General features: G+C 50.9%; 2 protein-coding genes across 11 annotated transcripts in view; both read right to left on the bottom strand.

Annotated features, from left to right (window-relative positions):
- Window positions 1–5,524, bottom strand: part of EIF2B3 (eukaryotic translation initiation factor 2B subunit gamma) — a 135,143-nt gene extending 129,619 nt beyond the window's left edge. For all 9 annotated transcript variants that reach the window (XR_014808496.1, XR_014808497.1, XR_014808500.1 and 6 more), the window contains exons 1-2: window positions 5,465–5,524; window positions 1,037–1,193 (exon numbers count right to left, since the gene is read on the bottom strand). Coding sequence is in view for 2 of the 9 variants with exons in the window: in XM_021096758.2 (XP_020952417.2) it covers window positions 1,037–1,184 (148 nt within the window). In the remaining 7 variants the exon portion in view is untranslated. The remainder of the gene's footprint in view (window positions 1–1,036; window positions 1,194–5,464) is intronic.
- A 12,173-nt stretch (window positions 5,525–17,697) lies between these two features.
- Window positions 17,698–26,139, bottom strand: HECTD3 (HECT domain E3 ubiquitin protein ligase 3). 2 transcript variants are annotated; one of them, XM_021096755.2, is made up of 21 exons: window positions 25,693–26,139; window positions 25,388–25,548; window positions 25,040–25,132; window positions 24,826–24,961; window positions 24,427–24,542; window positions 24,231–24,344; window positions 24,024–24,106; window positions 23,474–23,639; window positions 23,173–23,254; window positions 22,382–22,564; window positions 22,196–22,248; window positions 21,950–22,014; window positions 21,709–21,812; window positions 21,323–21,442; window positions 21,123–21,212; window positions 19,741–19,947; window positions 19,335–19,464; window positions 19,179–19,253; window positions 18,972–19,053; window positions 18,797–18,868; window positions 17,698–18,634 (listed from the first exon to the last, which is right to left on the bottom strand). In XM_021096755.2, exons 1-21 carry the CDS (start codon window positions 26,059–26,061, stop codon window positions 18,550–18,552), a joined length of 2,586 nt encoding a protein of 861 aa, XP_020952414.2. In that variant the 5' UTR covers window positions 26,062–26,139; the 3' UTR covers window positions 17,698–18,549. The 2 variants fall into 2 exon arrangements, with proteins under 2 accessions (XP_020952414.2, XP_084821337.1); XM_084965211.1 differs by having other exon boundaries at window positions 21,950–22,020; window positions 22,202–22,248.
- Between the last annotated feature and the right edge of the window lie 201 nt (window positions 26,140–26,340).

Here is a 26,340-nt window from a genome sequence, read left to right as displayed (position 1 = left end):
CTGCTTTCAGGGAACCACATCTAAATTCCTCAGCATGGAATACGAGGCCCTTCGCAGCACGACCCCTGTTCAGCTCTCGCATGAGCTCTACTCCGCCCCATTGCACTTGCTATTACAGCCACGTAAGATGCAAAGCAGCTGCAGAACATGGCTCTCTTTCTGCATATGTCTGTTATTACTTCTGTATGGACTGCACTCTCCTCACTGGTGGTCAATCTGGTAATCTACTTTTCAAGACTCAATTCAGGGAGTTCCATTGTGGCTCAGTGGAAATGAATCTGACCAGTATCCATGAGGTCTCGGGTTCAATCCCTGGCCTCGCACCGTGGGTTAAGGATCTGGTGTTGCCGTGAGCTGTGGTGTAGGCTGCAGACACGGCTCGGATCCTGCATTGCTGCAGCTGTGGTGTAGGCCAGCAGCTGTAGCTCCAATTTGACCCCTAGCCTGGGAACCTCCACATATTGTGGGCATGGCCCTAAAAAGACAAAAAAAAAAGAGAGAGAGAGGGATTCAATTCAAGGGTCAGCTACTCTGTAAAGCCTTCTCTGAGTCCCTCAAGCAGAAGCAACAACTTCCTTATAACAAGCACTCATAATGTGCCTCTGTTGTAACGTTTCTCTCGTCACACAACGATAATCAGTTTACATGTGTATCTCTCCACTAGACTCTAAGGTTCTAGAAATCAGGGCCTGAGTTCCTTTTCAATTCTGTAACTCCGTGCTTGACATGCCCCCTGGCACATGCAGGTTCTCAGCAAGAAATGTCCCTGACTGTGAGGCACTTGCGTGCTTCATACCACACGCTGACATCCTTTCAACGTTCACCTTGGATCACGGGGAGAGCGGCTCTGAGAGAGTAACACTTCCAACAATTAACCGTTTCCGCACAGCCGCAGAGTGCTCCCAAGTTCCTACAGCAAAGAGGCCAGTCTCCAGCCATCCTGGAGTCCTGGTCTTCTCGTATTCATCCTCTCTCATCCTCACAAAGACGAAAACCCCTAAAAGTTGTACGAGCCCACCTCATTGCCATAACTCACCTTCAAATCCAACGCGTTCCAGCAGGTTCAATGGGTACCATATTAAAGGTTTGTTCCCAACTGGAAGCAGAGGTTTGGGAACACTGGAGGTCAGGTCTGTCATCCGAGAGCCCCCTCCAACTGCCATTACCACTGCTTGAAATTCCATTTTTACAAGCTGCAATAACACAGAAAAAAAAAAAAAAAAAAGACAAAAAAGTAACAAAAATCAAAACACATACAGTATTGACCCTATTTTTATTTAGGTTATTAAAATCCACTTGTGTCAAATCCATCACCTCCAACTCCATAACCAGAATGAATAGTCTCCTTAGCTGCAATATAAACATCACAATTACCCTATTCTCTTACTCATTGATAAAAACTCTCAGCTCCAGCCTGGGGAGATGAGCTGGAGGAATGAAATGAATCAAAAAAAACAAAAACAAAAACAAAAAAAAACTTGGGGAGTTCCCGTTGTGGCACAGTGGAAACGAATCCAACTAGGAACCATGAGGTTGCGGGTTCGATCCCTGGCCTTGCTCAGTGGGTTAAGGATCTGGCATTGCCACAAGCTGTGGTGTAGGTCACAGACTCTGCTCAGATCCTGCATTGCTGTGACTGTGGTGTAGGCCAGCGGCTACAGCTCCGATTGGACCCCTAGCCTGGGAACCGCCATATGCTGCGGGTATGGTCCTAAAAAGACAAAAGACAAAAAAAAATAAAATAAAATTTGGCCATTGCCCTTGAGTTGCTCACAATTAAGTGAAGGCAAATGCAGTAAATTACAATATACACTCAGTAATGCCCTGGCAGGGATCTATCCAAGACGAAGTAGGCATATACAGTGATGGCAACACCCAAGTCTTCCTAGAAAAGACAGGAAAGCTTTATAAGAAAGCAATGCTTGAGCTGACTCTTAAAAGAGTATGAGTTTTATCAAGTTGGCTCCTGATATGTGAATTCTTATTCCTTCAAAAAATTTAAAACTGACTAGAATTAATAACAAAAATACAAGCACATTAGATCTCTGAAAAGTAGGAAATGACTTAAGATTCTTTTAATAGTTCAGCCATCTGCTCCCTTCCTGTCATGATCCCCAACATGAAAGACGGCACTAACTTAGATTTGCAGAGCTCAAATGTACAAACAAACCAATTTCATTTCTTTTGGAGTTCCCACTGTGGCTCAGCCATTAGCAAACCCAACTGGCATCCATGAGGATGCGGGTTCGACCCCTGGCCTTGCTCAGTGGATTAACGATCTGGTGTTGCCGTGAGCTGTGGTGTAGGTCACAGACACAGCTCGGATCCTGAATTGCTGTGGCTGTGGTGTAGGCCATCAGCTACAGCTCTGATTGGACCCCTAGCCTGGGAACTTCCATATGCCACAGGTGTGGCCCTAAAAAGACAAAAGACAAAACAACAATGACAAAAAACCAAATTAATTTCTTTTCTTCAAACTCAAGTAATAAATGAGCTTGTGTGACATTCAAAAAAAATCTCTTAATGGAGTTCCCTTGTGGCACAGTGGGTTAAGGATCCAGTATTGTCACTGCACCATGTTGCTGGTGCTGTGGCTTGGGTTCCATCCCTGACCTAGGAAGTGCCACATGCCACCGACATGGCAAAAAGAAAAAAAAAAAAAATAGTAGCTACCACAAAAGAGAGGCACATTAAAAGGTCCTAAGTCCTTATTGATTTAAAATAAATGTGCTCTTTAACTTACAACAAATGACGTAACCTTTTAAATACAAAAATGAAATTTAATGTTCAGGAAAAATAATTTATTTTAACACCAAACTGCCAAATACTGTTGCACCTTTACCATAATCTTAATCAGTCTTGGGTTCCCCACTCAGTACCCAACACTCTCACCCTATACACACAAACACAAAGTGGAAACTCTTATACAACACCCACAATTTAAAGATAGGGTAATTTGTTTTGTTTGCCTTTTTGTCTTTTTAGGGCCTCACCTGTGGCATAAGGAGGTTTCCAGGCTAGGGGTCGAATTGGAGCTGTAGCCGCCAGCCTACGCCACAGCCACAGCAACATGGGATCTGAGCCACAGCTGCGACCTACACCACAGCTCATGGCAACGGCGGATCCCTAACCCACTGAGTAAGGCCAGGGACTGAACCTGACTCCTCATGGATGCTGGCTGGGTCCATTAACTGCTGAGCCACAATGGGAACTCTGACGACATGGCAATCTGGATTCTAGCAAGCATAGCCTCAAATCGGAAAATTTTTTTTTTGTTTTGCTTTTTAGGGCCACACCTGTGGCACATGGAATTCCCAGGCTAGGGGTCTAATCTGAGCCACAGCTGCTGGCCTACGCCACAGCCACAGCAATGCAGGATCCGAGCTGTGTCTGCAACCTACACCACAGCTCGTGGCAACGGCAGGTCCTTAACTCACTGAGTGGGGCCAGGGACTGAACCCGCAACCTCATGGATCCCAGTCGGGTTCATTAACCGCTGAGCCACGAAGGGAACGCCCCTCAAATTGGAATTTAACTTCAATCTGGCACTACATAACTCCCATAACATCTGACAAAAAACCAAATTAATTTTTCTTCAAACTCAAGTAATAAATTAGCTTGTGTGACATTCAAAAAAAATCTCTGACAGTATTATGAAAAGAGCACCAGGTCCTTAAGAGTTAAAAGACCTGAGTCAGAGTTATGGTTCTACCACTTACAGGTGATGTAACCAGGAGCCTGACATTTAAAACTCTTATTGTCCTCAGATTCTAGAAGGGAGCCTGGTGGTTCAATTCCCAGACCCTTAAACCAGACTGCCTGGGTTTGAATTCTGGTTCTACCATGAATTAGCTGTGTGATCCGTGGTAAACTACATAACTTTTCCAAGTCTCTGTTTTCTTAATTTTCTTTTTTTATTACTATTTTTTATTAAAGTGTACTTGATTTACCGTATTGTGCCAATTTCTGCAGTACAGCAAAGCGACCCAGTCATACGTAAACACACACTCCCTTTCTTATATTATCTTCCATCATGGTCTGTGCCAAGAGACTGGATACAGTTCCCTGTGCTGTACAGAGGGACCTCATGCTTATCCATCTAAATGGAATAGTTTGCATCTACTAAATCCAAACTCCCAGTCCATCCCACTCCCTCTTCCCTCGCCTTTGTGTTTTCTGAATTTTCTAAGATAAGGATAATTAGTTTCTACTTCACAGGGTAAATATTAAATGAGTTAATCTATGTAAAACACACAAAATAATGTTAATCCCGTGACAAGCATTGTATCCATGTTTGATATCATTAGACAGATCATGAAAGTCTTCTGTGCCAACTGAACCACGATGTTGCATAATTCTGGTCCCTGTATTGCTATTCTTGCTTCCTAAGCGGCCCTTCTCCTGTATGTAATCCACCTATTAAACTTTTAAGACTCAGTTCAAGAATCATCTTGCCTAAAAAGCCATTCCTAACCCTTCCCACTCTCCTGGTAGAAGCAACTAACTCCTTTCCCCTTAGATGCTTCCACTCTGCTATGTACATAGCATCTCTGCCTTTACAAGCTTTATCATCCACTTGCTATTTCCTGCGAGTTCCCTGACTGTCATCCCTGTATTCCCAGCACCTGGCCAGGCACTCAATCAGTGTTTGTGGAATAAGCACCTGCGAACCTCACAACAACCCCATGTAAGAGTCAAGTTCAAACATGTGCAGAAGTGACATCAGAACCCAGGTCACCTCGATCTGAGGTTCCTGCTCTCCATGAGGCCCGGGGGGTAATCATGGACATGACTTTCCATGACACCAGGCAATCCGTCAAACGTCTCAATGTCACTGCCATGACTCTGGACGATGGGAATCAAGGCAAAGATTCATTGGCCACTCAATGGCTGGGACAGAGAGCACAAAAGTTTTAAGAGGGGGTGTTCATGGCACCCCAGACCTGCCTCCGTCAGAGCACTCACTGCCTTCTCCCTTCGAAAACTGGCAAGATAAAACATCATATCATAGTTATCCTCTCAGCGAGACCTGACTGCATTCCTCTTTGTATTCCACTGTCTTGCACTTAAACAACTAAACACAGCATCAATGAACAAAGGGCTTAAGTGAACAGAGCTCAGGCACTGTCCTCAGGGCGCCTGGTCCTGGGTCTGAAGCTCCCTGGATGAGACTTCTAGCAGACCCTGAAACTCCGTTTCCTCCACCTGTTGCACAAGGTGGTTGGCTCGGATTCTCGCCGAGCGCCCTTCTAGTTGGGGCACTTGGCTCCGCGGCCAGGTCGGGCAGGCGCTCCAGCCGGCAACTCCGGGGCTCCGCACCTCCGCCACCCGCTCAGGCCCTGCTCGGCCGGGCTCCAGGAGCTCGCCCCCCTCCGGGGAAGCGGGGCTCGGCGGCCTCCACCGCGCGGCTCCCCCGGCCAGCCAACTCGCGCGCGGCCTGGCAGCGCAGAAGCTTCGGCTTTACCTCGGGTCGCGCGCCGCCACCGCTCCCAACGCTCCCCACGCCGCCGCTGCCTGACAGCCCAAAGGCGCAGGCGCGCGATGGCCGAACAGATCGATGGGACGCGCCGGGCAGGCCCGCGGAGAAGGGATGAGCGCCGAATGATAGATGACGGCCAGAAGCGCGCTGCTGGGGGGAGCGGAGGAGAGCGGCCGGCGGCGCTCCCTGTGGCTTTAAGTCCGTTCACATGTCATCAATGTCCGGGTGAAATGGAGTTTTAACTAAAGAACAACCCCCACCCCTTGGCTAAGAAGGCAGCTGCAAGCCTTTCAGCTGTGCTCACTATACCACCCTTCTTGTAATAATGTAACAACTGTGTGCCCTCTGTCCAAGCCAGCAGCCCTGCTAATCAGGTACCCAGCATTGCTTATCAGTTCCGCTTCTGTAACCTTGCTGGCTCAGTTTCTTAGGGAGGAACACTGTCTGCTTGGGGATGGGGGGAGGTCCGGGATGCTTACATGGCAAAAGCAAGCCCTTGTAGTGTATAAAAGTTACTGAGAACAAAGACCTGGTGCTCAGACTCTGGAGGTGTCTCCTCTGAGCCCTCACCGGTGCTGAATAAATCTTGCTTTTCCATAGATCTGAGTGCTGTTTGTCTCCTTCCATTGCCACGGTTTTTGCGGTTTCCACAATACAGGGAGCGTCCCTCACGGTGCAGGGGTCCTTGAAACTCAGGCTGGAACAGCTGCAGTCTCTTCCTTAAGGCAATTGTCCTTCTAGGATCGGCCCCCAACCACACTCTGCGATGTGGGGCTCCCCAGTGGAGAAATCACCAAATCCCTTGCAGGCCAACGATTGCCAAGGTTTTCTATGTCCAGTGATGTCTAATATGGGGACTCAACGTTGGCTTTTTCTTTTTCTTTTTTTTTTTGTCTTTTGTTGTTGTTGTTGTTGTTGTTGTTGCTATTTCTTGGGCCGCTCCCGCAGCATATGGAGGTTCCCAGGCTAGGGGTTGAATCGGAGCTGTAGCCACCGGCCTACGCCAGAGCCACAGCAACTCGGGATCCGAGCCGCGTCTGCAACCTACACCACAGCTCACGGCAACGCCGGATCGTTAACCCACTGAGCAAGGGCAGGGACCGAACCCGCAACCCTCATGGTTCCTAGTCGGATTCGTTAACCACTGCACCACGACGGGAACTCCGACATTGGCTTTCTAAACCAGACTATTTTGGTGTGGAAAACATCCGCCTTTAATCCATCAAAACGGTCGGGGACGCGGAATTAGGGAAGATCTCAATGAGATGGTGACATCGAACAAGATCTTGAAGAGCGTGAGTCAGGTGGATATTTTCTTGAAGAGTGTGAGTCAGGTGGATATTTTGAGTAAAAGCCTTCCAAGCGGAGTGGTCAGCAAGTGCAAAGGCCCTCAAGAGAGACCGCAAGTTCAAAGCACATAAAAGAGGCCAACATGGCTGAAGCAAAATAAGTGGGGCAGAGGAATGACGACCAAGGAAGTCAGAGAGGCAATGGAGAGGGCGGAGAATTCAGATCCTGTGGGTCTTTTTTTTTTTTTCTTTTTTGGCTGCCCCTTGGGGATATGGAGTTCCTGGTTCAGGGATCAAATCCCAGCTGCAGGGTCAACCTACAGAGCAGCTGTGGCAAAGCAGGATCCTTACGTTGGGATGTCGGGCTGGGAATGGAACCTGCATCCCTGAGCTCCAGAGATGCTGCAGTTCCCTTTGCACCACAACAGGAACTCCAGTCCTGGGGTCTCGTATGCCACCGTGAGGACCTTGAAGGAAGCAGAGGAGGAGTAGTATGACAGGTTTGAAAGGATCACCGGTTGCTGTAATGATAATAGACTCCCTGGGAGCACGGAGACCGCTTAAGAGGCTGCAACTCTATGAAAGAACCCAAACAGCTGCATCTAGACAACTCCAACAATTGCGAGAGATAATAATAAAATTTTTTTGATGTTTTAAACAGTAAATTTTGGGGTGGTTTGTTAAGCTACATAGATAACAGGAACAACGGTCATTATCTCTTTCGCACACATTCCTGCAATTTCCTAATCTTTTGGAAGCTTCCTCTTTCTTTCTCCATCTCTTAAACTAAAATGCTTTAGCTGCCTGCCACTTATGAGGTAGAGTCTAATTTCTGCAATAAAAGTAAACTGCTTTATTCAAAAGTATTTATTGCCTGCCTGATACAAGCCAACCAATGTTTTGGATGCTTGATGCTGGAGATACAGCAACCGAGAAACACCAGACTCGTACTTTTCCCCAGACTTTCAGCCAGAAGAATAGGCGCTCAGTGCAGAACCTACTAAAAAAAGTCCTGGAGTTTCCATCATGGCTCAGTGGAAGGGAATCTGACTAGCATCCATGAGGATGCAGGTTTGATCCCTGGCCTTGCTCAGTGGGTTAAGGATCCGGCATTGCCATGAGCTGTCGCAGACGTGGCTCAGATACCGAGTTGCTGTGACTATGGTGTGGGGCAGCGCTGATTCGACCCCTAGCCTGGGAACCTCCTTATGCCGCAGGTGTGGCCCAAAAAAACCCAAACAAAACAAAAAACAAACAAACAAAAGTCTCGAAGCCATATCCATAAAACCGGCCTATCCTCCTTCACTTTGGGATACTGGTGATGAGTTGTTACTGGATACTTATTTTAACTCAAGTAAAACACTAAGTATGTTGGTAAAAGGGCGCCATGGAACGACTGGTTTGGTTACAAGAGACCCGAAGCTTGACCACCCTCTCCTTCTGCAGCAAGACTCTCTCCTCTTTGGTATTAAGCAAGCAGAAGCCTTGGGAATTATAGTATTGTTTTGAGGTAAGAACTAGTTATCAGGTGAGAACTGCATTCAACCTCTTATGTGTCATCCATTTTATTTTATTTTATTTTGTCTTTTTAGGGCCGCATCCATGGCATATGGAAGTTCCCAGGCACGGGGTCGAATCAGAGATTCAGCTGCCGGCCTACTCCACAGCCACAGCAACGGGGGATCCGAGCCACATCTTCGACCTACACCACAGCTCACGGCAACGCTGGATCCTTAACCCACTGAGTGAGGCCAGGGATCGAACATACAACCTCATGATTCCTAGTTGGGTTTGTTTCCCCTGTGCTACGACAGGAACCCCCTGTCATCCATTTTAAATGCTCATGTTTAAGCTAGCAAATGTTTTCAGGGAACTGGAGGATTTTTCTCCTACAGTTGAGGAAAGTAGTTGAGAGACTGCTTCAGTTTAAACTCATTTTCAATTATTCCCTTAGGGCAGCAATTCTCAAACTTTTTGGTCTCTGGACTCTTTATACTCTTAAAAATTATTGGGGCCCCAAAGAACTTTTGTTTGTATAGATTGTATCTGTTGATATCGATCATATTAAAAATTCAAACTGAGAAAATTTTAAAATATTAACTCATTAAAAATAAAAACAATAAAACCATTACATGGTAACACACTAACATTTTAACGAAAACATAACTATGTTTTCAAAATAAAAAAATAGAAGAATACCATGGTTTCACCTTCTTGCACATCTCATTAATGTCTGGCTTAGAACAGAACAGCTAAGTTCTGCCACCAGTTGTCACCTGTTGTGTTGGTTAATGAAAACCTGACCTCACACAGATGCATAGCTGGAAAAGGGAGAGAGGTTTTAATAGCCTTTGTCAGATAATTGCGGGTATTCTTCTTTGATATACACCAAAACTTATTAAGTGGTCGTCTGTTAAAGAAAGATTCATTACAACATAGAATCTTTTATATCCATGAACATTCTGTACTCTGTTATAGTACTTGCACTTTGGGCATTTTACGTATACATGATTTTGCAGCTTGACGCAATGATCACTTGAAAAACATTTGTTCACTAAGTTATATAGATCGTCCCAATGTCGACTCGTACAGTATTTTAAAAATCACTTGTTAATAGCACCACCAATCTCATCAGAAAAGTCTTTAAGAATATGCTGGCAAGCTTGTGATGACAAATATGAGTTTTTCAAACCTCTGAGTCTCTCTGGAAAGCTCAGCTATTATCATTGTTATCGGTTTTCCTTGAAGTGGCTGGCTTACTTCACTCACTTTGATAACTTCTGTCCATGGTTTGACAGTTGTTCTTTCAAGTAAATACAGTGTTCGAGGAAAGAAGCAGCAGCTCACACGTCAAGCGATGGCTTTGCTGGAGACAGCTCACATGCTTCTTTCATGTGAATGGAGCCGTTACACGAGTACTTCCCATTTCATCACGTAAACTATCAAAAAGACGTGTAGGAGTTCCCCTTGTGGCTCAGTGGTTAACAATCTGACTGGCATCCATGTGGACTGAGATTCGATCCCTGGCCTTGCTCACTGGATTAAAGATCCAGCGTTGCTGTTGTTGTAGCGTAGGCCGGTGGCTACAGCTCTGATGACTCCGAGCCTGGAAATCTCCATATGCCACGGGTGTGGCCCTTAAAATATAAAAATGTGTACTCAAAGACAAAGATTTAATAAATGATTGTATTGTCATTCAAAGACGTTCTTGGCCAGCAACCTGAGCCACTGTAGTGACAACACGGGATCCTTCACCTGCTTTATTTTTTTATTGCAAATATATGGCAGTGAAGAATACAATGACTATTAGTACAGCTTGGTATCTGCTTTGGTTGATGCTAAAGCACCAACAGGTTTATCCACCGTTGCTTTTGCACCATCAGTGCAAATATCAATACAATGAAAGAGGCAGATAGTGTTTTAGTATTACTATGAAAGGAGATTGACCTGATAGAGCCCCTGAAAGAGACTTGAGGACTCTGAGGTCCATGGAGCATTCTTTTATTTGTTTTTTGTTTTTTGCTTTTGTCTTTTTGCCTTTTCTAGGGCCACTCCCGCGGCATATGGAGGTCCCCAGGCTAGGGGTCCAATCGGAGCTGTAGCCACTGGCCTACACCAGAGCCACAGCAACGCGGGATCCGAGCCGCGTCTGCAACCTACACCACAGCTCATGGCAATGCCAGATCCTTCACCCACTGAGCAAGGCCAGGGATCAAACCTGCAACCTCATGGTTCCCGGTTGGATTCGTTAACCACTGCACCATGACAGGAGCTCCCTGTGGAGCATTCTTTAAGAACTGCTGCCTCACGGGTTTCTTCTTTCAGGCTCCCGCTGCTTCCAGTACTTACGTTAGAGCACTCACCACAAACGACTGTCATCTCCTTTTTCACACTGGGAGCCCTCTGAGGACAAAGCTGGATCTTATTTGCCCCTCTCACTGCAGAGCCTAGCACCAGATCTGGGACATGCTAAGGAAATAATATTGAAAAATTAGAAATTTCCCATAATATTTCCCTTATCCTTCTGTTTGGTGGTTGGAAAACTGGGCTGAGGACTTGGGTCACTGACAGTCTCTCTTCTCCTGAACATTCCTTTTCACTAAGTCAGTCCACGTTACTAATCTTCACGCCTCGCCTCATTCTTATTATTTATTTTTAATCACATGGGACGTATTTAATAAATGCTTGTTGAATACAGGCTATTCCCTTTGATGTTTATTTCCTGTTCGCATTTCTTCCCCAAGGGACGTTTATGTGTATGTGTTTGTATGTGCTGGGGAAATGGTTTAAGAAGGCCAAGCTCTAAATGCCTCCTTGAACTGTAGGAGACAAAAGAAACCTTTCAAAAGTTGAGCCTTGGCTCAGAAATACCCTTCCCACGGTCTGCAAGAGCGCTCTCTCTGGGAGTTTACTGGCCACATCGCAATACTCCTCTACGCCATCTGGCTGAGGAATCGTCAGTGGGGCAGGCGATTATTATTTTTAGAGTGCTGAGTGAAAGATAAAAAATGAAAAGAGAAACTCTACTTTGGCAACCAATTGCGGGTCCTAAAATATTTGTGTTTTATTTTTGTACATAAGCCCAGCAGTTGTCTAATAGATTCATGATAAGCTAGAGAGCAAATGATGCTACAGTGTTTACATAAAGAGCTTGGAAAGAAACTTCATTAATTAGGAATTCAGTATTTCCTTTTAAGCACACAGAATTTTCACTGTTGGTGGTTTTGAAGGTCAATTTCTGGACATTTATGCTCTAAGCTTATGGCCAACTTTAAAAATAAGCGATTTAATCAATCTGATGATTTTCTTTGTTTTTAAATTGGAAAGTATGGTTTACAGGCCATAGGTCATTTATTTATTAAACAACTGTTTACTGAGTGACTACTATGTGCCAAAGACAGTTCTAGGCTCTGAGGATATATTAGTGAACAAAAAAGGATCCGGCCCTCATCCTAGCAGGGAGAAGCAGCATAAATCCTAAGGAAGTTTAAATAATAAATGAGTAAACCATACTGTATATTAAAAGGTGATAAGTACTTTGGGAATAAGAAAAAGTTAGGGAGGGGGGAGGGACAACACCACATTGACAACATACATTTTTTTTTTTTTTTTTTTTTTGTCTTTTGCATTTTCTTGGGCCGCTCCCTCGGCACATGGAGGTTCCCAGGCTAGGGATTGAATCTGAGGACCTACTGTGACAATACTGGATCCTTTAACCCCCCGTGTTGGGCTGGGGATCAAATCTGCAGGGCCCTGGCCCCTGCAATCAGATTCTTTTTTTTTTTTCTTTCTTCTTTTTAGAGCCCCACCTGGGGCATATGGAAGTTCCCAGGCTAGGGGTCCAATTGGAGCTGCAGCTGCCAGTCTACACCACAGTCACAACTGAGGATCCAAGCCGCATTTGCGAGCTAGACCTACACCGCAGCTTGCAGCAATGCTGGATCCTTAACCCACAGAGCAAGGCTAGGGGTCAAACCTGCATCCTCATGGACTCTATGTTGGGTTCTTATCCTGCTGAGCCAATGGGACTGGAACTCTGTACAGCCAGATTCTTAACCCACTGTGCCACAGAAGGACTGCCTGACGGCATAAAGTCTTAAAGTGTTTTAGAGATTACTGAAATTTGGCAACCATGTCTCATTTAAATCTTCCCACAACTTTCTAGCTAATAAATTTAGAAACAGATTTAAAAGGAACAGGTGACAATAGTAAAAAATAGTGGAGTAAGTCTGTCCAAAAGTTCTTTCCTCCATGAAAGTAATGGAATACTGTCAAAAATTGTCAGAATCGGAGTTCCCGTCATGGCTCAGTGGAAGTGAACCTGACTAGCATCCATGAGGATAAAGTTTCAATCCCTGGCCTCTCTCAGTGGGTTAAGGATCCGGCGTTGCCGTGAACTGCAGTGTAGGTCACAGACGTGGCATAGGCCAGCAGCTACAGGTCTGATTCAACCCTAGCCTGGGAACCTCCATGTGCTGTGGGAGTGGCCATAAAAAAAAAAAATTGTCAGAATCAGCTTGGATCGTGATGGATGTGCATCATGAGTGAAGAATCACGTCACTTGTTTTCAGCCTGTTGGTGATTGGTCAGTGCACATTTCTTATTCAATTAATTCACAGACAGTAAAGAAAATAGTTGTGTTGCCTCCACACTGTGTGTGTCTCCCAGTGATAAACCCATGTGACATTAAAAAAAAGCAAGGATAATTGAGAACTGGCCAACAAAATGAAAGTGCAGCAAATACATGAGAAGCTGGAGTTCCCGTCGTGGCGCAGTGATTAACGAATCCGACTAGGAACCATGAGGTTGCAGGTTCGATCCCTGCCCTTGCTCAGTGGGTTAACGATCCGGCGTTGCCGTGAGCTGGGGTGTAGGTTGCAGACGCGGCTCGGATCCCGAGTTGCTGTGGCTCTGGCATAGACTGGCGGCTATAGCTCCGATTCAACCCCTAGCCTGGGAACCTCCATATGCTGCGGGAGCGGCCCAAGAAATAGCAACAACAAAAACAACAAAAAAAAGACAAAAGACAAAAAAAAAAAAAATACATGAGAAGCGATAATGCTGAAATCGAAATTCAAGTTGAGCGTAAATGGAGTCATATCATGGGAAAGTTAACACCTCTGTCATGAAAGAGTATGGATATGCAGCGAGAAGGACCTAGTGCAGGCAACCTTATCCACAGAAATGAGGAAAGCGGTGGTGACAAAAAGGGTGAGGACGTCTCAGAGGAAGGGATGCCAGCAAAAAACTTCCTATGAAAGGAATTTTCAGAAATATTTCAAGAACAAAATGTTGGATGCGGACCGAAACTTAGTGTATGAGTGTCGTTCAGCAAGATTTAGAGAAGATGTGTGCTCCATATTGAAAAAAAGAGATAAACACTATTTATTCTTTTTTTGTTGTTGTTGTTTTGTTTTTGGCTGAACCTGCAGCATGTGGAAGTTCCCAGGTCAGGGATTGAACCCAAGACACAGCAGTGACAAGGCCAAGTTCTTAACCACTAGGCCACCAGGGATCTCCTCAAACTATTCTTGATAAGTGTTTTACAAAGAAAACAATTTAATTCTTGGATCTTCTAAATGCTTTGGATTTCAATGTACTAAATAAACGTTGGTTTTACTATTTTTTCATTTTCTTTTCATTTATAATTGACAGTAAGAGAGCTTTTAATGTTTTGGCAAAACTTTTGTCATGGAACAGTAGTCATTCCCCTCACTGATTAAGAGCTCTTTGCATGGTTTCAAACTGCAGGGTCATTTTTACAGTCTGGCACTACTGCACAAAGGATTTCTCACATATGAAAATTTAGCCTCCAATGATGATAAATTTGTGAAAATGTGACATTTCAAAGCAATGGTAAAGGATAGGTACTTCGAAAAAGAAAGCAGCAAAAGGTTTGGGACACCCACAACCGTTGTTGATGGTCAAGCTCGAGTAAGCGGTAAAGCCAGGACATGAGTCCAGGCGAGCTGCCTCCAGAGGATTCCTCCTGACCAGTGTACCATGTCACCATGCCACCTTCCCGAGGTGTGTATGCAACATGTGGTTTCTTCCATAAGGAAAAAGACATTTAATTCAGGGAGTCCTCATTGTGGCTCAGTGGCAGCAAACCCAGCTAGGATCCAAGAGGACCCAGGTTCAATTCCTGGCTTTGTTTGTTCAGTGGGTTAAGGCTCCGGTGTTGCTGTGGTGTAGGTTGCAGATTTGGCTCGGATCCAGCATCGCTGGGGCTGTGGTGTAGGCTGGCAACGACAGCTTGGATTGGACCCCTAGCTTGGGAACTTCCGTATACCACGGGTGCAGCCCCCAAAAAAGGCCAAAAAAAAAAAAAAAGGGAAAGGATTTTTAATTCATAAAACATTTAAAATTTTGCATGTTAGGAAATAATGAGATTAAATGGCAAAGTATAGACTGGGCAAATATATTCATAATGCCTGACACGACAAAGGGGTTAATATACAGGATATGGTGCCTTAGTTGTCACATCAGCAGGCGCTGGAGCTGGCAGACCCCCCTCCCAACTAAATTGAAGCTTCATCAATTAACATGACCCTGAGCAAGTTACTTAATTAATCTTTGCTCTAGGTTTCTCATCTGGAAGTGGGCATATATAATGACCCTTGCTTCATACAGTTTTTGAGAAGATAAAACAAGATAACCGATGTACAGCACTTAGCACAGTGCCTTGCGCTTATTACTCTAGTACTACACAAAGATTGTTATGCCAATAAGAAAAGTATAATGAAACCAACAGAAAAATGCACAAAAATACATAAAGTACCATTCAAAAAGAAGAAAAAGAATTGCTCAATACAGTAAATAACCAAAGTGATGCAAATTAAAATAACCTTCAGGAGTTCCCATCGTGGCGCAGTGGTTTACGAATCTGACTAGGAACCATGAGGTTTTGGGTTCGATCCCTGGCCTTGCTCAGTGGGTGAAGGATCTGGCGTTGCCGTGAGCTGTAGTGTAGGTTGCAGACGTGGCTCGGATCCCCAGTTGCTGTGGCTCTGGCGGAGGCCAGTGGCTACAGCTCCGATTCGACCCCTAGCCTGGGAACCTCCATATGCCGCGAGAGTGGCCCTAGAAAAGGCAAAAGGACAAAAAATAATGATAATAATAAAATAACCTTCATACAATTTTTCTGCACACTAAATTGAATGCCCAAGGTTGGTACGAGTTTAGGAAACAGACATTCAAGGGAGTGAAAATTGATACATCCTTTCTAGAAGGCAATTCTGCAGTTTAAAACATCTTTTTTTTTTTTTTAATTTACTCTTTTCCTGGCAACGCCCACAGCATGTGGAAGTTCCTGGGATGGAACCTGTGCCTCAGCTGTAACCAGAGCCATAGCAATGATAATGCTGGATCCTTAACCTGCTAGCCACAAGGGAACTCCCAAATCTGCAGTTTGATGAAGTGGTTTTAAGAAGTTGTTCTAGAAAAACTGGAGTTCCCATTGTGGCTCAGTGGAAACAAATTTGACAAACAAAGCCATGAGGATGCAGGTTTGATCCCGGACCCTGCTCAGTGGGTTAAGGATCTGTGTTGCTGTGAGCTGTGGTGTAGGTCGCAGACACAGCTTGGATCTGGCATTGCTGTGGCTGTTGTGTAGGCAGGTGGCTACAGCTCCGATTGGGTCCCCAGCCTGGGAAACTTCATCTGCAGCGGGTGTGGCCCTAAAAAGACAAAAGACAAAAAAAAGTTGTTTTAAGAAAATAAATAGGTATGCAGGTATATGCATGAGGATGTTTATCACAACTTCTGTAGTTTTCAATATAGAAAACTTGTAAATAACCTCACTGTCTGCCTGTAGAGGGCTTTCAATGAATACAAGTTATGAAATTCCTCATACTGTGACACATGCAGCCAATAAAAATGACGGCTAAGGTGAGTTCCCCTTGTTCCAGTGACCAGCATTTCCTGCTGGGGTATTTCCTGGCCTCTAGTCTCTACCTCTCAACTCATTTTCTGTAAGGCTGCCAAAGGCGAAGCTAGTCTTTGCTTAAGCCCTCACGGCTGCTCAGCGTAAAACCCTGAATGAGCCTCCAAGGCTGGGGTCTCATCTCTCGCTTGCCTTCGCACTCCAGTAACACGGGCTTCAGCACGCTTCTCAGCTGGTCTTCGTGCGCTGATTCTCCCTGAGGATTCCGCGTTTCTCGGAGGCACATTGGTTAGAATTATCCTGTTCTGTCTTTTTTTTTTTTTTGTCTTTTTGCTATTTCTTTGGGCCGCTGCCGCGGCATATGGAGGTTCCCAGGCTAGGGGTCGAATCGGAGCTGTAGCCACCAGCCTACGCCAGAGCCACAGCAACGTGGGATCCGAGTCACGTCTGCAACCTACACCACAGCTCACGGCAACGCCAGATCGTCAACTCACTGAGCAAGGGCAGGGACCGAACCCGCAACCTCATGGTTCCTAGTCGGATTCGTTAATCACTGCGCCACGACGGGAACTCCTTTTTTTTTTGGTGTGTGTGTCTGTTGTCTTCTAACAAAACCCTTCCTTCCTCCTTTGCTCTTACATAAATGTTATTAAATGTTTATAAAAGGATCTGTTTAAGGTATGTCTCCTCCGTTAAAGGTTGAATCCCAAGGGGGCAAAAATGATGTCACCCATCATTTTATCTGCCGCACCTAGCAGCGGTGCGTGACGTGCAGGCTTCACGCAGTCTCTCAACGAAGGAACCAATGAACGAGAAGCAAGCCCTACACTCTACGGTGTGGTTCCAGTTTGGTAAAAGGGGGCCAAGGGCTCGCGCGGCCAGGACCTGGCAGACATGGGCTACGTGCTGCCGGCGCCTGGTGGCCGGGTCCTTCCCCGACAAGAAGGGGAGCGCGGGCCACCCGACGCGCGCCGGGCAGACGCGGAGCGAAGCTGCCCAGGAGGCTCGCTCGGGGCGGGAGGCTCCGAGTGGACCGTTTGGGGCAAGGGATGGGGAGCGCGACTTCTCTGGGCACCGCGCTCGAGGGTGACGGCCCACTGTGGGCGGACCGCCTCCGCCCAAGGGCTTTCGAAGGGTACTTGTGCTTAAAGACCGCACCTGAGCCGTGTGACAACCGGGGACAGCTTGGGGGTGGGTAGCAGGGCTGCCGCCTCCTCTATCAGATCCTGATTAGGGCGATGCAGCAGCCCTGCAAGGCTCTGTCCTCTAGTTCGTCAGACTCTTCAGCCCACTTGGATCGTGAAGACGGACTCCTATCTTCCAAATCGCCACATCCTTCCTGGAAGATGCCAGGCCAGGCGGCCCCCCCGCCCCGCTTCTGGGTAGTTGGGTCCTTATTTCCCTGCTCGGCTCCGGATTTGAATGTTTGCCACTGAGAAGCCTAACCACTTCCACTTGACACGCTTCTCTTTGGCTCCGGGCAGGACCCTAAAGTCCCAGAACAGCCTTCTTTAACATCTCCGGCGGGCCCAATAAACGCGCTCTGAAGGAATGAATGCATCCCTTTATTCAGCTTTCCCATGTGCAAGAGCTTCTTTGATGGAGTGTCATGGAGGCCCCTAAGGGAGGGCTGGGGCAGGGATGTGCATAAGGCCTAGGAGCTGGTTTAAAGTCCAGGCTTTACTTGAGAGTTGGGTGAAGAGGAGCTTTTGAAGATCTCAGAGAGGACATAACTGGTCTTAACCTGTGCAAAACCTTGGGGGTAAAACAGCAGGCAGGGAGTCAGGCTGGAGGTGATGCAGAAGTGATGAATAAGGGGGGAAATTTACGGCGAGCGGATGCAGGTTCTGAGCCAGGGAAGGCGGTGGCACTCTGTCAGGTGAGACTGAGTTGGAGAAAGAAAGCGGGGGCTCGGGCCTTGGGTGCAGGGAGAGGAGGAGAGACCAGTAAGTGAGGGAGAGGGGGCTCAGCTGTGGCTTCATTCTTGGCTCAGCTGACCGGGAGGGTGGCCGTCACTCCCTGTCCACGCCCCCGTGACCCCCTCTCCAAGTGCTTAGTTTTACATCCAGGCTGAAGCCAGAGAACAAGGAAAGGGGGAGGGTAAAGTCCGCGGGAGGGGAGCTAGAAGGCCCCCTTCAAGTAGCTCAGGCCCGGCAGCTTGTGCGGGGCTTGTGGAAGAGGCCTCTCACGGAGGCGAAGGAACTCGGGGAGCAAACCCCAGCACGTGCAGGGCGTGAGGGTCTGAGGATGGAGGCCACCCGGGTCACCTGCTCCCACTCCAACCATGCCCACGGGCAGAGCGCACCGACTCTTTCTGTCCAGACCTCCGCAAAAAGGCCGCCCCCGGGGAGGGCATCTTCACCCCGTGTCCCCGGGACCCGCCCGCTGGCGCCGCCTCACTCCTCCCAGGGGCTCATGTCTGTGTCGATGGCCACGCAGTTGTAGGCCGCGTAGCGGAGCTTCTCCTCACACACCTTGGCACTGCGGGGGGCAGGGAGCCGGTCAGCGCCAGACGTGGAGGCCCCTCCACCGTGCCCAGGGGCTCTGGGGCTCCCGTCTGCGCCCTTCAGGACCGGAGGGCCTCCCCCGCCCGAGGATGCCAGCGCTCCCCCGACTCCCCAGGCGGGAAGCTAGGAAACCCACCTGGCGTAGTGCGGCAGGAAGAGGGTGCTGGAGCAGGTGGAAGACTCGGGCAGCGCGTCCGTGGTCTCGTAGCTGCGGGCGCAGAGGGACCACAGATCAGGAAGCGTGGCCGCGACACAGGGCAAGGGCCGGACACGTGGATATGGGGGTGGGGGCAGAGGGCAGCCGCGCTCACCCTAGCTTGTCAGGGTAGATGTAGATGCGCGCAGGCAGGCGGCTGCGGCCCGTGACAAAGCGCAGGAAGCGGCTCCGGTCCTCTGTGTGGAGCAGAAGGAAATCCGTGTCCACGGGCTGACGGTGGGGGACCTTCCGCAGCTTCCGTCCTGCCTCTGTCCCAGGACGGGAGCTGGAAGCCAGGCATTACTCTGCCCTTTCCACTGACCGTTGGTGAAGTTGTTCAGCGCCTCCCAGAAATACTGCACCCGAGTGTCAGACGGCTCAAAGTCCTCAAACCTGGCTGTGGGGACAAAGCCAGACAGAAGTCACGCTTAGGTCCTCAAGCCCCACTCCCGGCTGTTGCTGCCCTGTCCATACTCACTGAGCTTGCGCAGAGCATCCACAGTGACCTCTGGGTCCCCGCACACCTTCTTCTCCAATTCTTGCCAGGTCAGCAAGTCCAGCACAGCCTGTGGCACCACCTTCAGCAGGCCTGCCTGCATGGCTGCCACCTGGGGAGGAGGGCAGAGGCCTGGCTGGAGAGGAGGGCACAACTCCCAGCTCAGTGTGCGGTAGGGACACTTGGCCTCCACTCATGGGGCTAATGGGGGACACAGTCTTGGCTCAGCACTGGGGGTATCTCTGTATCCCACTGATCAGCAGGACTGAGGGGCCGAGGGATAGTGGAGGCCAGAGTTCCTGGACTGGCTTCTAGGGGCCTATCAGGCTGGACTCTGGTTACAAGGAACTGCCCAAAGCTCTCTGTTCTGCCGGCTTCTAGGTGGTACCTGCTCCTTGCTCTCCTCTAGCCGCGCCTTCTGCACCAGTTGGACGAAACGGGACCGGTCCTCATATCCCACCACGATGCCTGCACCCCCGGGGACCAGCTCCACCACCTGCTGGTCACTCAGCACAGTGGTGAATGTTAGCTCCTTCCCAAATTTGAATTCAAATGTCTCCTTGTCCATTCCTTCCATCACCTCCAGGAGCTTCACCTGGGGGTGGAAGAGGCGGGAAGGTCAGTTTTTCATTGTGGAGACAGTCCTTGTTTTTCCTGGAGAAGCTCACAAGAAGCAGGAGAGGCGGCGGGGCAGGCAGTCCCCATGCAGGCAATGAGGGTGGGGAGGGGGTTAGGCCAAGGGCTGTGAGAGCATCACGGTGATGCCTGACTCGCTTGCAGACCAGGGCAGCTGTCTTGGAGGAAGTGGCATCTAAGCTGAGACCCAAATGATGGCTGGGCTCCTGGAAGTCAGGAGAGAGAACATCTTGGGAAAAAGTGGAAGGAGCAAGAGGCCTGAGGAGCCGGTCTGGTTGGAGCCCGGTCATGAACTAAGTGTCCAGAAGTACGCGGGTCAAGTAAGGCCTCTCCAGATTCTGCATTGTATCCTAAGTCTGGGGCGGAGCTTTGAAGAGTTTAAACGAGGTGAGTGAAGTGACTTACTCTAGCTGCCAGCTAGAGTAAGAATGGGTAAGAATGGAAACAGGGACACCATCTTTTGCAGCCCGTGGCTGGGTCAGAAAGGAAAGTAGGGAGTTCCTGCTGTGGTGCAACAGGATCAGTGGTGTCTCAGCAGCACCAGGATGCAGGTTTGATCCCTGGCCCAGCACAGTGGGTTAAGGATCTGGCATTGCCGAAACTGCTGCGTAGGTTGCAATGGCAGCTTGGATCTGATCCCTGGCCCAGGAACGCCACATGCCGCAAGGTGGCCAAAAACAACCCAAAAAACCCAAGGAAGGTGGCCTGAGCCAGTGTAACGGTAGTGAGATGGGAGAAGCGGACAGATTCTAGAGGACAAAGGGACAGAGGTGAGGACAAAGAAGGAGTGAAGAATGACTCTGAGGGGCCTGGCCTGGGGAGGGATGGGTGGTGCCATTTTGAGGCAGGGACCCCTTAAGGGCAGGAGACTGGGGAGAGGATGAAGAGGGTGCCGGGCAACCTTGGGACAGACGTCCAGCAACAAATGCAGGGATGACCCCAGGCTTAGGAGAGAGCCTGGGGCTGGAGGGCAGGAAGGAGGGCCACCAGAAAACTGGGACGGTGCTTGAAGCCATGGGAGCAGGTGGGCCTCGAGAGGTTGCACGTGTACGTAGAGAAGGTTCAGGACAGCCTCGGGGAGCAGCAACTGTGGGGGCTGCACCGAGGAACCACTGGCTCCAGGCCCCAACTCACCAGCACGGAGTCCACGGCTGGGAAGTCCTTGCTCCAGCTCACCTCCTCCCCAGAGAGCTGCTTCCACACAAAACCAGGCAGCGCCAGGACCTGCGGGACAAATGCCACTGTCTTTTCGCCCTGCACAGCCCAGTTTGGCTGGCTCGTCTTCTCTCCCAGAGCCAGGATCAGTCTGGTGGGGGGCAGAGTAGGCTACTCACCAGGAACTCCTTACCCCGAAGGGCAGCCCCCATCAGCTGTCCGATCCACTCGTACTTGGCAAAGTCTCGGCAGGAGGGGTTGGGCACATACATATCCCGGGCCTCACCCGTGCCATTGCCCTGCCCCCGAAACAGAGCTGTCAGCTTGGCATGGGGTAGACCTTAGCTTGTCGCCCCAGACTCCCCGAAGACGTCCCTGAACACCTTCCACTGGGGGCCCCGAATGATCCCTCTGAATGTACAGTGGCTCCTCCTTCCCTGTTTGCCCAGAGGCTGCCCCAGGCGACTCAGTCTCCTCTGCCCCCTCTGAGGCTGAGCCTGGTACCTGGGAGGTTTGCAGAGACAGAATAGAAGAAACAACTGGGGAGGTAGGGGTGGGAGGTTACCTGGTTGGCCGTGCGTACAAAGAAGGGCAGAGGCACAGGGGTGTCTGCCGAACTAGGGCAGAGTTCCTCTGACATGTCTGCCAGGCTATCCCGGAAGCCGCCCCCTGAAATGGCAGATGCTTTCAGCTGGGGCACTCAAGAGGTTATAACGGGATAATAAGCAGGTCCCCATCTGGTTAGCTGGGGACCCCAGCGCCTCTAAATAGGGCAGGACTCTTGACATCCTCCTGCAGGGTCTCACCTTGGTCAATGATGCCTTCTGCAATGAATTTACACTCCCACCATTGGTCGTAGCGCATGGGCCACCTGTAGGTGGGTGGGTCGCTGTCATCGTGCTGGGCCAGGGCTCAGGATGACCCACCCGCCCAGAGAGCAGCCAGGGGTAAGGGCTCCACACGGAGTGGGTAACGGTGAGGGTCCAGAGGCAGTGTGTGGGGTCCATGTGTACATGTGTGCCCTGAGCAAGTCCCTCGCCCCCATGCCATACCTGTAGTCCAGGGGCTTTTCGTACTTGTCAGAGGGCTTGAGGCCTTCATAAACCTGGGGGCAGCGGAAAGGGGAGGGAGCTGTGGGAAAGTCTCTGTCGAGACCGGGCCCCGCTCTTGGCCAAAGACCTCGCTCCGGTCCCTCTTGGCCCAGCCCCCGAGGCCCCTTACTGGCCCGCCGTCCCGACCTGGGTGAAGACCGCGTTCTTGCAGGCCGGGTCCCTCGAGGGGCAGGCTCGGTGCTCCATGGCGAGGCGCCGGTTGATGTACAGGCGAGGCATGAAGCTGGGCTTGCTGCTCTCTGAGTCATGCAGGCACTGGGTCACCAGGCCCGGCCGCTGGCGAGACAGCAGCAGGAACTGCTTCACTTGCTGGGGAGGAGAGGTGGCCAGAAGGGGACCGGCAGGCGGTCAGCCTCTATCCAAGGCCTGGAACCTTTCTAACCATTCCTGGACCCGATCCCGCAGTTCCAGTTCCAGCCTAATCCATCCCGGGTCCTTGCTTCCAGTCCCTCCCTTAGTCTAGCCACCAGGGAGAGCTTTCTAAAACAACAAACAAAAGCCACCTTTGTCATTACCTTACACAAAACCCTTCCAGTGGCCCGCTGACCAGGAACGAAGCCCCTGCTTCCTGCACAACCCCTCCCAGCCTCAGCCCCACATCAGGCATCTGTGGGCGCGCTTCTCTCTCGTCTTCCTCAGCTGCTGGTAACCCCCAGTCGTACACCTTCTATGCCACCTGCCCTGTCCACGCTGTCACCTCTCCTCCCTGAGCTCTTGTGTATTTTGCACACTTTCTGGGGAAGAGCACTCCACTGAATTTTGACTCTTTGTGTCTGGCTTTCTGCCTATGTTCCCAGAGCCCAGCAAAGGTCCAGGCCTGGCGGAGGTCCAAGAACGCTCTGATGAAGAATGAACAACTGCCTGAGCAGAAAGGAGATGCCCACTGCAAAGACCAGCATTGCCTGGGTCGGGCTCACCTTAATCTCACTGAAGGTGCCCAGCGTGTGGTCCCAGGCAGGTACCAGGTGGTGCAGGACGCTGTCTAGGATCTTTATGAACCTGGAGTGGTGGGTAAAGATAACTGCAGCTGAAGCGTGGCATGGAGGCAAGACCCCCTCGCTCTCCAACACACGGGGACAGGAGAAGGCAGAGTCCAGGGCCTGCGATGACTCTGAAGTGGAACTGCCCAGGGTCTAAGACCTTGGCGACCTCTTCCACACACACAAAGCTTGGGCTGGGGGACAAGGAAGGGCCTGACTGGCCCAGGACCACAGCCACCTCTGCAGGAGAACAGCTCTGCGGTACAGCACTTCTGGGTCCGTCCCTTCAAGGCGTGGATATCGCACCAGACTGGTCGGCTGGAACAGGTCTGCATTCAACCCTAGTTCCCGCTGTCTGGAGGACTTGATCTTGACCCCTCGAAGGCGCACATCGATCCCGTCATCTGAGGGAACGAGCCGGCGTGAGACCACTTATTGCGCTGGCTGCCTCCGTGGCTCAGCCATTCGTCACCCTTCGCCCCTAGAAACTTGGGGCCTTTGGGATCTCCTTCGACTCGCTGGATTCAGCTGCTTCTACTCTTTGCTAGTTCCTCTGTTCCCCACTATGATTCGGGAACGCTTGAGGGTCCCGACTCCACTCCTCTCCCAGGTGGCTTTAAGGCAGACCTAGACCCAGCACCTTCCACCCGCCTTAGGCCCCAAAGCCTCAGCTCCTAGCTCTCACCTTTGCCCCAGTACCAAGCCCATCTCCTCCTGTCCACACTCGCTGCCAGCCACCCCCATCTCCAGCCAGGGCCCCCGTCCCGCCGAGCAGCCGGAAGCCCCACCTCGGCACTCGACAATGCGGATCTCGATGACCGGGAGGTGGACGGTCATGTCCTCCAGGACACAGACATCGCCGATCAGGGTCCTGAGAAGAGGAGCGTGAGGCACTTTGGGGACCCCGTGCCGACAGGGACTGCTGGGGTTTCACTCAACCTTAGGTTTCCAAGCTGGGCCGGGTCCCACCGCCCGCCTCAGGCCGGTTCACTCACTCGTCAATGCTCACGTCACTCAGCTTCTTCAGGTTGTCCCCTTCGCCCCCATAGACCACCACCCGCTTGGGCATGAAGTTGTCATCCGTGGTGTCCACTGTGAGCAGCAGCTTCCTGAGGGTGGAGCATGCGCGGGTGTCTTTTACCTTCACAGGCACGGGGCTCACCTACCGCGTCCTACTCAGAGCCCACTCACTTGACAATGGTGCCTTTTTTCATGGTAAGCCGTACCCAGTGCTGGCACTGGGACCCGTCGCTCTCCCAGTAGGTGTCCGCATTGCTGTCTGTCAAGCAGGACACATTGAATTCCTCCTGGGAGGGTAGAGAAGCGGCATCAGCGTTTCTCTCCACTGTCTCCACTGGGGTTGTGCTTCGGGCCAGGGGACACAGAAGAGAAAGAGCCGTGGAGCCGAGGTGGGAGCACATCTGGCCTGGGTGGAGGTGTCTAGGGATTCCTCCAGAACTTCCGAGGTGGGGGGTTGGCCTGAGTCTGGTCTGTGGGGATTCAGGTTTGGCCCTGGCCGAGAGCTGAGAGCTCTGGATCTAGCAAGATGTGACTCCTTCCCGCTCGGGGTGGAGGAGTCCCAGCACCCACCGTGTAGGAGGAAACGTCTATGCTCTCCACATACTGCTTCACGCTACCCAGGTTCTCATCCTCCTTGCCCAGGTGGTCGTACAAGAAGTGGATCAGGTCCTCGTCGCATTCGTAGGTCCACGTCGGGGGCACGTAGCTAAGCAACCCCAAGCCCCTAATTAGGACGGGCGCAGGCCTGGAGGGCCTTCCTCCCCGTCCCACCCAGCTCACTCACAGTAGCCTTTGTACAGCTTCTGTGTATGCCTTGGCCGGCTGAGGCTTTGATCCCAGGCGATGCGAGTATGTCAGGTCCACCACCTGTTCCCATCTGTGCGCACAGAACGGGATACGCGGTTGGGGAGGCATCAGCAGGTAGCAAGAGAGCAGGTAGCAGGAGACCCTGGAGCCTTCTCCAGAGCTCTAGCTCCTCCAAACCACGCCTCCAGGAGCCCCACCCCAGCTCCCTTCAGGTCCCGCCCCTTCCTGCTCTAAACCCCGACTGGGCTCCGGAGGCACCGCCCGGCGGTGCCAGACCCGGAGCCGGCCTTCCGACAGCAAGCCCCGCCCCTTTCCCGTGCGGGACCTGAGCACCGGGCGGTAGTCCACTCCGAAGAGCTGCTGCTGCCGCTGGAGGTGGTCGGGAGTGTCGATGGGTACGAGGCGGGCCCCGCCCTCCGCCGGGCGGCACACCAGCAGCCAGCCTTCGTCCAGCCCGCAGTCGCCTAGGTGTTCTGCCAGCTGCTCCTGCCGGGACCAGCCGGATGGGAACAGTTGTCAGCGGCCTGCCTGCCCAGCCCAGGGCAAAGGGCACCGAACGCAATGCCCGCTCGGTGTGGGGGAAGGGAGAGGCGCAGCCAAGGACTTCCCTGGCCCCGGGGTCTCTCGCACCTTGGTCAGCTTCACCCAGAGCCCGTGGCCGTTGCACAGCTCCTCGCCCGTGGTGCGCACGCAGGCACCGCGCCGGAGCTCGATGCTGTCACGGGCGGCACGGAGGGGCCCGGAACCGGTACCGGGGGCCGGGCCCGCGGCTCCCACACGCAGCCCCAGGCCCTCCGCCTCCCACACTGGCAACAGCACGCGCGACGGTCCCGCCGGGTCCTTGTAAAGCTTGTAGAGCACCTCGCGCGGCACGAAAGCCAGAGCCGCCGGCAGCGGCCGCCCGGCGCGGAGGCTTTTCGCTGCTTCTGCCAGGAAGCGCACGCGGCCCAGCAGTTGCCGCGGGGACTCCAGAGCCGCGCCCGGGCCCGGCCCCGCCATAGCGAATTGTCCCGGGGAAACCCAGAGGCGAGGCGGCCCCAGGAGCGGCGGCCGGGAACGCGGACCGGGCTTCCCACCACGCGCGGCCCCGCCTTCCGTCAGCCTTCGCCGTATGTTCTGGACTAAGAGCGCCTCAGAGTCCCGCCGTATTGCTCTGTGTACTCAGGTCCTCAATGGTGTTACCTACTTCTGTGCTGCTTCTTCAGCCAGTGAGACCCAAGTTCAGTAGTTTCTGCTAGATCTGTCTACCCCCGCAACCCCCATTGCTACCACCATTTT

This window comes from Sus scrofa, chromosome 6 (genome assembly GCF_054392235.1).
Source record: "Sus scrofa isolate SSC_HxYL_T2T_F1_AM1 chromosome 6, Sscrofa_HxYL_maternal_Yorkshire_Landrace_v2.0, whole genome shotgun sequence".
In the NCBI taxonomy this organism is placed as follows: Eukaryota; Metazoa; Chordata; class Mammalia; order Artiodactyla; family Suidae; genus Sus; species Sus scrofa.
Note: the sequence above shows the minus strand (reverse complement) of the source record. Positions and strands in the feature narration are given on the sequence as shown.